Raw genomic sequence first — 14,586 nt, 5'->3', positions numbered from 1 at the left:
GGAGTTAAATCTGAAGCTCATCTTTTACCTTAAAAAAGTTTATTCTCAGGCCAGCTGAGCAGAGTGATAGCCTCTTTCTGTTCCCGCACACCCAACTCTTCCAGCTGTGTCCACTTATAGTTGTACATGGTGGCACAGTGGTTAGCACAGCTATTGCACAGCACCCCGGGGACCTGTGTTCAATTCCGACGTTGGGAGACAGCCTGTGTGGAGTTTGCACATTCTCCCAGTGTCTGCATGGGTTTCCTCCGGGTGCTCTGGTTTCCTCTCACAGTCAAAAGATGTGCAGGTTAGGTGGATTGGCCATGCTAAAATTGCCCCTTAGTATCCGAAGATGCACAGGTTAGGTGGGGCTACAGGGATAAGGTGGGGGAATGGGCCCAGGCAAGTTGTTCTTTCAGAGGGTTGTTGCAGACTTGATGGGCTGAATAGCCTCCTTCTGCACTGGAGGGATTCTATCATCTATCTTTAACAATCCAATTAGCTTAACAATGCAATTTCCAAAGGATGCAATTGCTGATGCATTGACAACAGCCCATGAACAAGACCACCACTGGTTTGGAGTTTTCACAGGAGTACGGATGAAGCTGTGATGCGAAAGCTCCAAGTACACAAAACCCCCCAGAAAACAACATTAGGTGATTAAATTGAGAAGATCTATTCAAACACATCAAGAAGCCCAGGTCAGGAAGCATTGCGAACATTTCACAATACACTGAGGCCTATGCACTCACCTAGCTTGATACCAATCCTTGCAAGGCAATTATTAGGGCATCATTAGATACAGTCATAAAATTAATCCAAGGTTCAACTGCCCAGGTGAAGAAGGAATTTGCGAGATAAAAAGTGGAGAATTAAAGAAATCAATTAAATGTTTGCCATGTTTCAGAATCTTGAGGTCTTTCTGATAAATGCGTGTGGATATAAGAGGGTGCGATTCTGGTCTTAAATAACGGTATTTATGTTTACAGCCTGGGCCATTTGCCATGCCGCTCACAGATATTCTATTTCATATGGCTCTGGGCTTAAAGATTGCCTGACTTTGGGAGGTTGATAAAACTGGGATTTAGTCCCTGTTCTCGGTTCACTAAAGTAAAGCAAAGGAATGCTTTCATGAAGCAAGGCTATCCAACATCAGCAGAAGTAATAGGGTACTGTTGACCTGTAGCACCAATAGTGCTTTCTGTTGTGAAATGCCATTTTCCATTGCTCAGAACAACTGTTTCAGAGCAGGAAATATGAAACTGATGCAGCTTTCCACAATGCAATATGTTGCATCTTATTTTGACTGTGCAGTTGGCACAATCATGTTTGGCAATGATGCTTGATAAGTTAATGCAGTAATAATATGGTCAAATTGACTTATTTTTACCCACAATCAGAACAACAGAATGTAATAGACATGTTTCAATCACACTGGCCATTAATTTCCTGCCTGGAAACAAACTCACATTTGTTGTACTTACTGGTGACAACTGTGCCATTCCCAGGTGTGCCGTGGCCTGTTTGGGAGGAAGTCAGCCGTCCCTTGATTTTTGACTCTTTGAGGAAAACGTAGAAGCACCCGAATGCTGAGGTCATTCGTTCTAGGACTATAGGCAGACCTGAAGCAAAAAGACAGACATGCTTTAAGCATGGAATTATTTCTCAAAAAACAACAGTTATATGAGTCGGATAATTTTGAGCCAAGTATTTGCCTTCCAATGTAATTATTCTTAGCGAAATGACAACAGTTGTACAAGAACCAAGAATGTACAGAATATCAAAGGCATCCAGATGCAGACAGAATAGGGCAGGGAGGGGTTTTGTGGTTTGATTTTTCACCTTTGCTAATGAGAGCAAATTGAAAACCTGAAAAACTACCTTCTCCACATCATGAGGCAGCAGGGTAAATTAAAATTTGGACAATGCAATATTCGGAAATTGCAGCACACACTGGGGTAATTTTCAAAATCAAATCTCAGACAGCGACCTGGCAAAGTGGATCCCTCGCCCATTGTGGACTCTGCCAAATTTTCTTCCCACTGGACCCATTGAAAATTACAGTGTGAAAATTGGATTATCCAATTTAAAACCAGTTGATTGGTGAACCCACGAACGAAGAGTGACAGTGGGATGAGACACTGAACATTACTCAACTTATGTGAAGTTGTTTAAAAGTTTTATGTTCTGTGTGGTTAGACCTAGTCAGACCATTGGCAAAATTCTCCCGAAACGGCGCGATGTCCGCCGACTGGCGCCCAAAACGGCGCCAATCAGACGGGCATCGCGCCGCCCCAAAGGTGCGGAATGCTCCGCATCTTTAGGGGCCGAGCCCCAACATTGAGGGTCTAGGCCGACGCCGGAGGAATTTCCGCCCCGCCAGCTGAAACGGCCTTTGTTGCCCCGCCAGCTGCCGCGGAAATGACATCTCGGGGCAGCGCATACGCGGGAGCGTCAGCGGCCGCTCACAGTTTCCCACGCATGTGCAGTGGAGGGAGTCTCTTCCGCCTCCGCCATGGTGGAGACCGTGGCAGAGGCGGAAGGGAAAGAGTGCCCCAACGGCACAGGCCCGCCCGCGGATCGGTGGGCCCCGATCGCGGGCCAGGCCACCGTGGGGGCACCCCCCGGGGCCAGATCACCCCGCGCCCCCCCCAGGACCCCGGAGCCCGCCCACGCCGCCTTGTCCCGCCGTTCAAAAGGTGGTTTAATCCACGCCGGCGGGACAGGCAATTTATCGGCGGGACTTCGGCCCATCCGGGCCGGAGAATCCAGCGGGGGGGCCCGCCAACTGGCGCGGCCTGATTCCCGTCCCCGCCGAACATCCGGTACCGGAGACTTCGGCAACCGGCGGGGGCGGGATTCACGGCAGCCCCCGGCGATTCTCCAACCCGGCGGGGGGTCGGAGAAGGAGGCCCCATATCCGGGATTCTCCGAGCCTCCGCACCAAAATCGCGCTCGGGGTCTCAGACCTGCGATCGGCTCCGATGCCGGGACGCAATTCTCTGGCGACCGGAGAACGGCACTAGTCGCACGCGCGGTCGACGCAATCCCGGTCAGGGGCCGTTGAAAGAGGCCCCCCGCAGCGATTCTCCGCGGTCGACCGGCCGAGTTCCGCCGGCGTAGTTCCCATATGGTTTCACCCAGCGGGAGCTCGGTCTCGCGGCCGCGTTAGCTGTCCTGGTGGTAGGGTGAGCGATCAGATTCCGGGGGGGGGGGGGGGGGGGGGGGGGGTGGGGCACCACGATGGCCAGACCCGCGATCGGGGACTACCGATCGGCTGGAGCACGTGATCCAGGGGAGCCCAACTTCTTCCCCACCGGCCCACTGTGTGGTTCCGCCATGTTGCGCGGGGGCCGGCGCGAAAACGCGGACCTGCAGCCGGAAGTGCAGGGCCCCGTATCGGCAGCAGGAGCTGCGCAGCGCACGCTGGGGCCTTCCTATCCCTCTTGAAGTCGGAGAGTCACTCTGGACTTTTTGAAAAAAGTCTGGAGTGATTTGCGCCCATTTTCCGGCGGGCATGGGGACTTAGCCCCATTTTCGGAGAATCCAGGCCCATCTGCTTCTAAGTACAGGAGCTCGGAGGAACTCTATTAGCCTCAGGTCGGAGAAGATGGCTCCCAGTAGTTTCCATGACATTGTTCCTTCCAAAGGCAACTACTTTTTAAAGTGAGCTTCGGCAACTAATTTTTTTAGGTGAGTCTCACTCTACTGCAAGCAACAGCAACACCTCAGGTTACAGTGCTGTCACTGAACCCACGACTTGAATTGGCTACAGTTTCAAAAGGCAGTGCACCATACAAGTTCCAAATAGTAGACATACAAGCCATACTATGCACTCTATAGTACTCAAAGAATATTCCTAGATTCACTATTTAGCACTCTTCCAAAGGAACTGGAGCGTTACTCTGCTGTCAGCCTGTGCTGTACTTGATATGAGAGTGCTTGAGCCAGCCTAAAAGGGAACTTTATTCTGCATCTAGCTTAAATTGTACCTGTCCTGGTAGTACTTAAGGGGACAATATAGAGGGAGATTTACTCTATCTAACCCATACTGTACTTGATTTGTAAGTGTTTGCTCCTGTTACAGAGGGGCTCATTTGGATAAATGTTCCATTCCTCAGCACTAATAAATCTCACTCCTTGATGTGAACACAAACTAACAAAAAGTTTTTTAATTCACTATTGTTATTTGGGCAATAACATATTTTGATCACTGAGAGTGGGGATTTGGGGTATCTAAAGAGAACTAATTTGCTTCAGCAACCAAGAAAAACAACTTTGTTTTGAAAAGCTCTCTGGTTTCTTTAAAAGGAAAAATCTAAGTTAGTTTTAATCTTAAATAGAAAAGTGATGGTGATTTTTCCCCCTGCTACCACAAGATTACATAGCAGGCATTATCACCCTCCCCAATATTGAGCCAACACTTAATGTTGGGTTGGCAACTGTGAAGAGAGGTAAATACAATAAGAGTAGCTTTGTGGAGAATATAATCTTGCAGCCACTGTGGTTGAGGATGGGACTATGTCCAGAGAATAGTGGTTAGGAGATGCAGTAGATGAAGCAGAAAGTAGTAGTGGTCTGGAAGTGCACTCGGAAGGCAAAGTTACTTGTAGTTGGTATGTTTACAGCAGTGCTGTTCGCCAACTTTTGTTGAAGCCCACAAATCAAAACTTGGTTAAAGACTGTCTGCCATGCTCCAATAACATTGGATGGAGAACACACATAGTACCTGCAATATTCCACATTGACCTATGTAGATGCTAGGCACTTTAAAAAGAAATCACTCATTTGGTGTGGGCATTGCTGCTAAGGCCAGTATTTGCCCAAAGCCAGCTTCTTGAATCATTACAGTCCATGTGATGTATTCACAGTGCTGATGCAAAGGAGCTCTCCAGATTTTTGACCCAGGAACAGAGGAGCCACCATAATGTCGTTCCATGTCAGGATGGTGTGTGGCTTGGAGGTTAACTTGCAGGTGGTGGTGATACCATGTGGCTGTTACCCTTGTCTTTTTAGATCAGTGTTTTTCAAACTTTTTTACCGGGACCCACTTTCACCAACCGCCCGATCTTCGCGACCCCTGCTGGCCGACCTTCATGACGTGAGCCCACTTGGTCCTCAGAATCTCACTTGCTTTGTTATTCAATGTTACATTTCTTTCTGCTAAGGACTTCAGTTGATTATTTAAGTTCTCGCTGCATCCTTTGTAAAAAAAACAGAGGTTTGTCCTCGAACACATCATGCTTACTCTTCAAATGCCTTTGACGGTTTGAGGGTGTGAAACTCTCATTTGCCAGCCTTTCCTACATATAACACACATCGGCTTTGCATCCTGATTTGCAGTGGCAAACCAGACCAACCAATACCTCAAGAAATCATCTTTTTACTGCTTTGTTCTGGATTTCAGGTTTTTTTTTCTAGTAGGCTGTTCACCAGAGGTCCTGGAGCTCTGTCTGTATACAGCTCATACTAGCACTGCTTTATCCTGACGTGGACTCTCCTGGGCAGTTCTCTTCAGCAGATTCAGTTGTGAGTTCCTGACCAGGAGGTACACTGCCTGTTTGGGTCTCTGGTCCTCTCTTCCTCATACCAAAACAATCGACCTTCAGTTCTTCACAATCCTATTGCCTTCCTTGCTCACAGCTAGAAAATGGAGGAATCTCTCCTCAGTGGTTTCACACCAAAAGCACGGATGTACAGGGCACGCGTGACACAGTGTATGTGCCGGGCGCGTGACCTGCTCTCTGCCGCTGCTTCTGGCTGGAATACCACATTGTTTGCATTTAAAGCTGGTGGCGGCCGGCATTCTCAATTTAAAAGTCAGTTGTGGCTATTGGATGCTTGTCCCGCCAATGGGGGACACCACAACCGATTGCTGCGCGACCGTTCCGACACCCGCCCTGCCGGCGGGTTGTGGCCAGCAGATTGAAAAACCCTGTTCTAGAAAGTAGAAGTCATGGGTTGTGGAAGCTGCTGTCAAAGGAGGCTTCATGGGTTGCTATATTGAATCTTATAGATGGTAAGCACTGCTGTCAATGTAAATCAGTGGTGAAGGCATTGAATGTTTAACATGGTGGATGGGGTGTGTAATAATTCAAGTTGATGTTACTACTGGGCAGGAAGATCGCAAAATGGAATCCTGACTCAAAAGACCGTACCTTTTACTTTTTTTTTTAGACAATATGGACGAATGGAGTCACAGGGCTACCAATTCACTTTGAACAACAAAAACATATATTAAACGCAATAAGTTTGACGATGATACAATACTCCTTCATTCCCACTTATCTTCACAATGTACACAGATTTAAAGGATAACATGGCTTACAAAATATATCTTACGATATAATGGTCTCAGTAAATACATAATCCCTTTAAGCCCACATGCTGACTGTGGTCAGACACACTCCACTCTAAAACCAAGTGAACTTCTGTGGATTTCTCCTCAAATCCCACCCCCAGATGATTCTTACACCATGAGCCACTTCCTTTCACTGGACTCCAGCTTCCACAAGTGATTCCAACTCCACTCTCAAGAAGACATGCTTTTGAATCTTCTTTCAAAAAAATCTTCCCTCCACTCTTCCCAACAGAGGTTTTACAACTCATTTCAGTATTCCTCTGTCTTGAATGCTTTCAAACTTTAACACAAATGCTCAGAGTTCCAGCCACCAACTGCTTCAAGTATTGTTTCAAAGGCTGTAGTAAGATATCACTCACCTTCCAGCCACCTTCACCAATTTCTTCACTTTTCAGCTCCATCTTTAGCTTCAATGAACAAGGCCCTGTTCCAATTCCGGTTTCTATTTGATCCTTAGACTTCAGACTTCCTGGAACATCTATTTTCAATCTCTATTTCCCATAACAACCTCTTCTTTAGTTTCTGGTGTTCTTTTTGTAGCTTCCTTGTCCTGCCTCAGGCAGAACTGAGAGCTGTTCCCTCTCTAGCTTCCTCGCCCCGTCAGCTATGAATTCAGCTAAATCATAAGGTCTGCCTTTCCTAAGGTGGCTCCTGGTTGCTCAGCAACCTCTCATTCTTTCTCCAAGATCATGCTTACTTTTCACATCGTAAACTCTCTCATACAATGCAACCACAGTTTGAACCAAAATGAAAAAACCCCATACATGCAAACACCTTTGTTCAACATGAATCTAACTAGAGCACAGAAAATTAAATTCACTTAAATCTAAAGCTTATTTTTAACATACAACAAAACAGCCATAGATCTATTATCTACTGTCTCTATTTCCTGACAGGTGCCAATCAGGCGGTGTGCTTTGTCGTGGATGGTGTCAAGCTTCTTGAGCATTGTTGGAGTTGCACTCATGCAGGCTGGTGGAGAACATACTCCTAACTTGTACCTCGTAGGTGGTGAATAGGTTTTTGGGAGTCAGGAGAGGAGCTATTTGCCAAAACATTCCCAGCCCCTGAACTGCTCATATAGCCACAGTATTTATGTAGTTGGTTCAGTTAAGTTTTTGGTCAATGGTAACTCCCAGGACGTTGGTGGTGGGGAATTTGTGATGGTAATGTCGTTTAACATTAAGGCAAAATGGTTAGACTCTCTTGTTGTCATTGCCTGACACAAATGTTACTTGACAAATAGCTGGCTTGTAAAGCAGACCAAGGCCAGCAACGTGGGTTCAATTCCTGTACCAGCCTCCCCGAACAGGCGCCGGAATGTGGCGACTAGGGGCTTTTCACAGTAACTTCATTGAAGTCTACTTGTGACAATAAGCGATTTTCATTTCATTCATTTCATTTCATACTGCTTCACTATCAAAGAAACTGTGAATATTACCAAACAATGTGCAATCAACAAACATCTACCCTAATGTTTGTTGGAAGGTCATTGAGGAAGCAGTTAATGATTGGGCCTGGGACACTGTTTTAAGGAACTCCTGCAGCAATATCCTGGGGCTGAGATAATTGGTCTCTAACAATTACAATTACAATCAAAGCCAACTTACATTTGGCTAGATATGACTCCAACCAGCGAAGAGCTTATCCTGATTCCCATTGGCTGCAATTTTGCTAGAGCTCCTTGGTACCACACTCAGTTGAATACTGCCTTGATGTCATTCTCACCTTGCCTCTGGAATTCAACTCTTTTGTCCGGGTTTGGACCAAGGTTGTAATGAGATCTATAACTGCATGACCCTGGCAGAAAGCAAACCGAGCATCTGGGAGTTTACTGCATAGTAATTACCATTTGATAGCATTATATCTATCTGATATTTTCCATCATTTTGCAGATGATGAAGAGCAGGCTGATGGGGTGGTACTTTTCCAGATTGGATTTGTTCTGTTTATTGTGGACAGAACAATACTTGCACAATTTTCCATATTGTCTGATAGATTCCATTGTTATAGCTGTACTGGAACAGGTTGGCTAGGGGAACAGCTGGTTCTAGACTACAAATCTTCAGTACTACAGTTGGGATGTTGTCAATACCCACATCTCCTTCTGTAGTCAGTGTCATAAATCATTTCTTGACATCACTTGGAATGCATTAATTGGCTGAAGATTGGCGTAGGTGATACTGGAATATCAGGAGACTGAGATGAATTACTCACATGACACTTCTGGCTGAAATTGATTGCAAATGTTTCAGCCTTGTCTTTTGTACAAATGGGCTGGGCTTCCCCATCATTGAGGATGGAGATGTGTGTGGAGTCTCCTCCTCCTAGTTGTTTAATTGTCTACCACCATTCATGACAGGATGTGGTAGGGCTAAAGAGTTTTTATCCGATTTGTTGGTTGTGGGGTTGTTTTACTCTGTCTATTGCATGCTGTTTCCACTGTTTAGATACGTGTAGTTCTATGCTCTTAATTTTAAGGAATGTCCGGTGCTGTTCCTGAATTGCCCTCTTGCATTCATCATTGAACCAAGGTTGATCCCCTGGCTTGGTGGTAATGGTAAGAGTGAGGGATATGCCAGACCATGAACTGACAAATTGTGGTTGAATGCCATTCCCGTAACAGCCTCCCCGAACAGGCGGCAGAATGTGGTGACTAGGGGCTTTTCGCAGTAACTTCGTTTGAAGTCTACTTGTGACAATAAGCGATATTCATTTCATTCATTTCTATTGCTGCCCATGGTCCAAAACGTCTCATTGATGCCCTGTTTTGAGCTGCTAGATCTTTTCCTCAAGAATGGGGGAAAAAATGATAGGACAGTTAGCCCCACAGGAGTTTCAATAGGTCTTTCTTATGTGCTTTGTGGGTGCTATAAAAACTATTTCCTCCCATAATACTCCTTCATTGCTTCTCACTGGAAAGAAAGTCAGGGATTGGCAGTCAATCTGGGATAAGTGAACACACCACAGCCATAGAGATTATGATAGGAGACTGAGACAGGTGAAGCTACAGAAGTTTCATAGCTGAAAGGGAAACGAGGCTATGCATAAACTGATTTGACTTATTTAATTGGCTTTGGGAACAATCTGTGGTTGCAAGAAGTTCTTTCTTCACAATCAACAGGCTTTTAAAACTAAGCTTGGCAGCATCAAACCGACCCGACTTGGTTCACAGCTTATCACCTATTCTTTTTAAGGTTGGTGAGGTCTCACGCTATGGGGATTAGCCAACCAGCCAAACTTCTCAGTAACAAAAAAAACACTATTGGAGCAGGTGATGCGGGGCAAATTAGTAACTGTGCTCCCCCAGGGCAAATATTTTAGGACTGTTTCATTTCAGACAGTATCACAAGTGAAGCTTGGCTATTGAAGACGTCTGCTACTTCCTACTTCAATCGATTTGGATCACGTCAAACTAATTGGGCCAAGTCTCACATATGAAGTATATCAATTTTTATAAATAGTATATTCTTCATCATGCCATATTTTTCTAGTCTTACTATTGCCAGGTCATCATTACATTCCAGTGGTTTTTTTTCAATTTTGTAACCTGTGGTACTGAATGAAATGTCACCACACTTCTCTGTGGCTTTTAAAAAAGACCAGATTTTTTTCTTAAAGGACCAAGACCACCGCTGTACTGCTATGTGATTGAACTGGCTCAAAAATATTACTTCCATAGAAACTACAACATAGAAGGAATTCAACATAACTATGTGGAGAGCAACTTGGACAAGTTATGCATATGCTGGTGCTAGACCTCAACAAGGAGCTATCTTCCTACTGTCCTTTAATTCCCAGAGCCTTTTTCCAACCTTTCTTTTACTGGACCAGAATGGTACTGCTGGAACCAAGAAAACTAGCAACAGAACTTTATGTTCTTCTTTGTCTGAACTATTTCACATGGCATTTAAATATGTTAACGGATCCAAGCACAAAAGTGACTCACCCGAATATAACAGAAAAAGCCCCAACCTTAACCCTAATTTTTGCTATCAATTGATTTTGGTCAGGGTGGCAATTAGTAATACAATTAGCTGCAGCATTATTGGATTTGGGTAGGAACGAATGGGTTAAGGCAGCCCATTCCTAAACTTTGGCAATACGAGCCTTTTTGGGATGTCAAGTGAGGGCAGGATCGAGCTCAGCTGCAATCCCCTGCAGCTGAATAGCTGGCTGACACTCACAATCTAAATTCATACATATTTAAATAAGGGACTGAACTTGTAACCCAGCAAAGTTTAAGGGAGGTAACAACAGAAAGAAGTGTATTTGATAGCTCAACATCAATGATAGGGATTGGGTATGTATTCGTATAAAAAAAAAAAAAATAGCCTTGATTCACCACACCTCTAACACACTTTATTTTGTATTCAGTGCTAGATGGCCTAACATCTTTCATTGCCTTTAGCAAGGTTTTGGAAGAAGAAACATACATTTGGTTTGGCCATAAGACAAGTACTTGCTTTCCATCTTAGTCCTCAATGCTCAGCCCTGTTGGTTGATGCCAAAACAAACCCCCGACTGTGCAGAATTAATGCCAACCATACCCACAACTGCCAATCTTTAAGTGCAACTGCTGCTCAGACAGCCAGACCTTCCTCATGTTGTTGGCATGCCAGCCTATAGTGTTTATTTTTTTGATCTCTCCCTGGGCCACATTTCTTGTTTCTACGCATCCTCCAATGCCTTTGTGGGCCTGATAGGTAAGGCAGAAGCCTGATATGACTTTTCCCTCTCCAGGGGCAGGAGAAATGGGAGGAAATGAAATCAGGCAAAGGAAACGGTAGCACGGGCAGCACAGTAGCACAATTGGCTAACTCTGTGGCTTCACAGCACCAGGGTCCCAGGTTCGATTCCCCGCTGGGTCACTGTCGGTGCGGAGTCTGCACGTTCTCCCAGTGTTTGGCTGGGTTTTCTCCAGGTGCTCCGGTTTCCTCCCACAGTCCAAAGATGTGCAGGTTAGGTGGATTGGCCATGATAAATTGCCCTTAGTGCCCAAAAAGGTTAAGAGGGGTTATTGGGCTACGGGGATAGGGTGGAAATGAGGGCTTAAGTGGGCCGAATGGCCTCCTTCTGCACTGTATGTTCTATGTTCTATGAAACAAGGGAATCAAGTTTTTAAGAAGTCATTTACTTCAAGAAAAACATAATGGTTAATGAAATACGAAAGAACGCAGGAAAATATATTGAGAGAGCAGCAGATGCAGATGTATACACGTTTTTAAATTATACTTTTATTAGTAGTTAGCATTTCAGATTTCAACATTAAAGTTCAACGAGTCGGTTTTGACTTTGCACATGATGTAAAATGGCTGACAATGAGTCAGCAACTGACAGAGAGATGGAAAATGGGCTGTTAAATCACTGATATCCATTTTACATCATCACACAAAGTCAAGATCTACCTCAATAGATTTAATACAGTACTAGCAATGTTTGTTTCATTGTCACGTTAAGCATTCGTGCCATGGTGTAAGGAGCAAAAGACAAACCTGATCAACCCAAGACGAGGGAAATTTCCTTGGTCCTGCTGGCAGGTAAAGTGATAGTTTCTGATTTTAGACATTTACGATAATCTTTATTAGTATCACACGTAGGCTCACATTAACACTGCAATAAAGTTACTGTGAAAATCCCCTAGTCGCCACACTACGGCACCTGTTTGGGTACATTAAGGGAGAATTCAAAATATCCAATTCACTTAACAAGCACATCATTCGGGACTTGTGGGAGGAAACCGGAGCACCCGGAGGAAACCCGTGCAGACACAGGGAGAACGTGCAGACTCCACACAGTGACCCAAGCCGAGAATCAAACCTAGGTCCCTGGCGCTGTGAAGCAACAGTGTGAACCACTGTGCTACCATGCTGCCCATATGACAAGGTCCCTCATGGCAGACTGGTACAAAAGTTAGAGTTGCATGGGATGTGGCGTGTGCTAGCTAGATGGCTAAAGAACTGGCTTGGCAACAGAGAGTAGCCGTGAAAGGGAGTTTTTCAGAATGGAGATCTGTAACTAGTGGTGTTCCACAAGGAACAGTGCTCGGACCACTGTTGCTTGTAATATATATATATATATATATATATAAATGATCTGGAGGAAAATGTAGATGGTCTGATTAGCAAGTTTGCAGATGACCCTAAGATACCTGGAGTTGCAGGTAATGAAAGGGACTGTCAGAGAATACAGCAGAATATAGATTAATTGGAAAGTTGGGCAGAGAAATGGCAGATGGAGTTCAATCTGACAAATAATGAGGTGATGCATTTTGGAAGAACAAATTCAGGTATGAATTATACAGTAAATGGAGCATTGACATACAGAGGGATCTGGGCGTTCAGGTCCATAGTTCCAGGAAAGTGGCAATGCAGGTGGATAAGGTGGTCAAGAAGGCATACGGCATGCTTGCCTTCATCAGCCAGGGCATTGAGTACAAGAGTTGGCAGGTCATGTTACAGTTGTAGAAAACTAGTTCGGCCTCATTTGGAACATTGCGTTCAGTTCTGGTCCCCACACTACCAGAAGGATGTGGATGCTTTGGAAGAGTGCAAAGAAGGTTTACCAGGATGTTGCCTGATCTGGAGAGTATTAGCTATAAGGAGAGGTCGAATAAACTCGGATTGTTTTGATAGGAAAGACGGAGGTTGATAGATGATTAATTTATTGATTCATTGATTTATTGATGTTTTGAGGTACTAATTGAATGCATAGCTAAAGAGTGGAATTATTCAAAATGCCATGACTGTGAAAAAACAATCATTGTTTCAGAGAATCAATTAACTATTGAACTCTAGTGTCTTGTCTGTAGAAACCTAGACATTGTTTCAACGAATGTTTCATATTATGAATAGACTTTTGTATTTCAGTGCATTTAGCAATAAGAATGTATCAACTAATTAGTTACAGCAAGATCTATGGTCAGCAGCGGCATGAGAAACCTATTCTCATGAGGCTCTGCATGTAGACACTGAATCATTCCCGATGGACATCAGTCAATCTTAAGTAATGGCCCTTGTTTGATTAAGAAATAAGTAAGAAATATTTGAACAAATCAGGAGGTCTCAGTTGAGAATTAGAAACCAATGAGAGTAAAGGAGGGATTAGACCATCGATAAGGATTCCCTTAAAGTAAGACCTCGTGGCCAAGGTCAGCCTCCTGCCTTCCTGAATTCTTGAATCATCCTATTTGTTTATTTTAAAAGTGATTTCTTTATGCGTTTATGTTTAATGATTTTGTCTGCCGTGTATTTGACCAACTCATGTATTGTTTTATATTTCATTTCAAAGTTTTGATTTAGTTTGCGTGCAAGTGTGTTAAAGTGAATAATTAGCAATAAAGTTGTATTTTCGCAACTTCAATCAACCGAACAATCGAGTCGTATTAGAAGGCAAAACAAGAGTTCCTACAGAGGCTGAGGGGAGATCTGATTGAGGTTTACAAAATTACAAGAGGTATAGATGGGGTGGGTGAAGAGTCAGAAGCTTTTTCCAAGAATGGAAGACTCAATTACAAGGGGGCACGTTTTTCACGCAGAGGGTGGTGGGAGCCTGGAATGCGTTGCCAGTGGAGGTGGTGAAGGCAGACATGATTGCAACTTTAAGATGCATCTTGATAGACACATAAATGGGTGGGGAATGGAGGGATGCAGATCATTTGGACAATAAGTAGCAGGTCTAAATAAGGATCTGTGTCAGTGCAAGCTTGGTGGGCTGAAGGGCCTGTTCTTGCGCTGTAATGTTCCTTGTTCTTTGTTCATTATTTTGCCTTTGTTTGATTTACATGGCAGCAACACAACTGGACAAGCCCAGGTATAGTACCCAGCACACTGACCATTCCCAGACAGTACAAAGTGATTCATCAGAAATATATGTACATTTCTGGAAGTAGAGGGGTTATGGAAAGAAGGTGAGTTAGCAGAAGATCGAGAAGGAGAGACAAATAAAGCCTAATGGGTGTTTCCTGTTCCAACAACCATCAGTTAATCTTTCCTCAGTTCATATTTGGAAAATAACAATTTTTCGATCATCTCCCTGACAACAACGTTCAATGGGCTTCTCACTCATATTATATATAGAATATTCATCACAGTAAGCTCTGGAGGCTAATGGGCCTGTACAATCTTCAATTTAATAAGAAAATGCTTACGGACGAAAGACAGACTTGCATTTATGTAGAAGAATCTAAAATTCATCCCCTCTCAAAAAACCTATATCACAGTTAACAGACAGGTTTTTATTTC

The 14,586-nt window shown here is 44.2% G+C and overlaps 1 protein-coding gene across 2 annotated transcripts in view; it reads right to left on the bottom strand.

Moving 5' to 3' along the window:
* LOC140395192 (protein-lysine 6-oxidase-like) overlaps positions 1-14,586 on the bottom strand; it is a 43,140-nt gene that overhangs the window by 20,965 nt on the left and 7,589 nt on the right. For both annotated transcript variants that reach the window (XM_072482719.1, XM_072482718.1), the window contains exon 3: positions 1,467-1,604. In XM_072482719.1, the coding sequence (XP_072338820.1) occupies positions 1,467-1,604 (138 nt within the window). The remainder of the gene's footprint in view (positions 1-1,466; positions 1,605-14,586) is intronic.

This window comes from Scyliorhinus torazame, chromosome 18 (assembly GCF_047496885.1).
Source record: "Scyliorhinus torazame isolate Kashiwa2021f chromosome 18, sScyTor2.1, whole genome shotgun sequence".
In the NCBI taxonomy this organism is placed as follows: Eukaryota; Metazoa; Chordata; class Chondrichthyes; order Carcharhiniformes; family Scyliorhinidae; genus Scyliorhinus; species Scyliorhinus torazame.
This window is presented reverse-complemented; position numbering and strand designations above follow the sequence as displayed.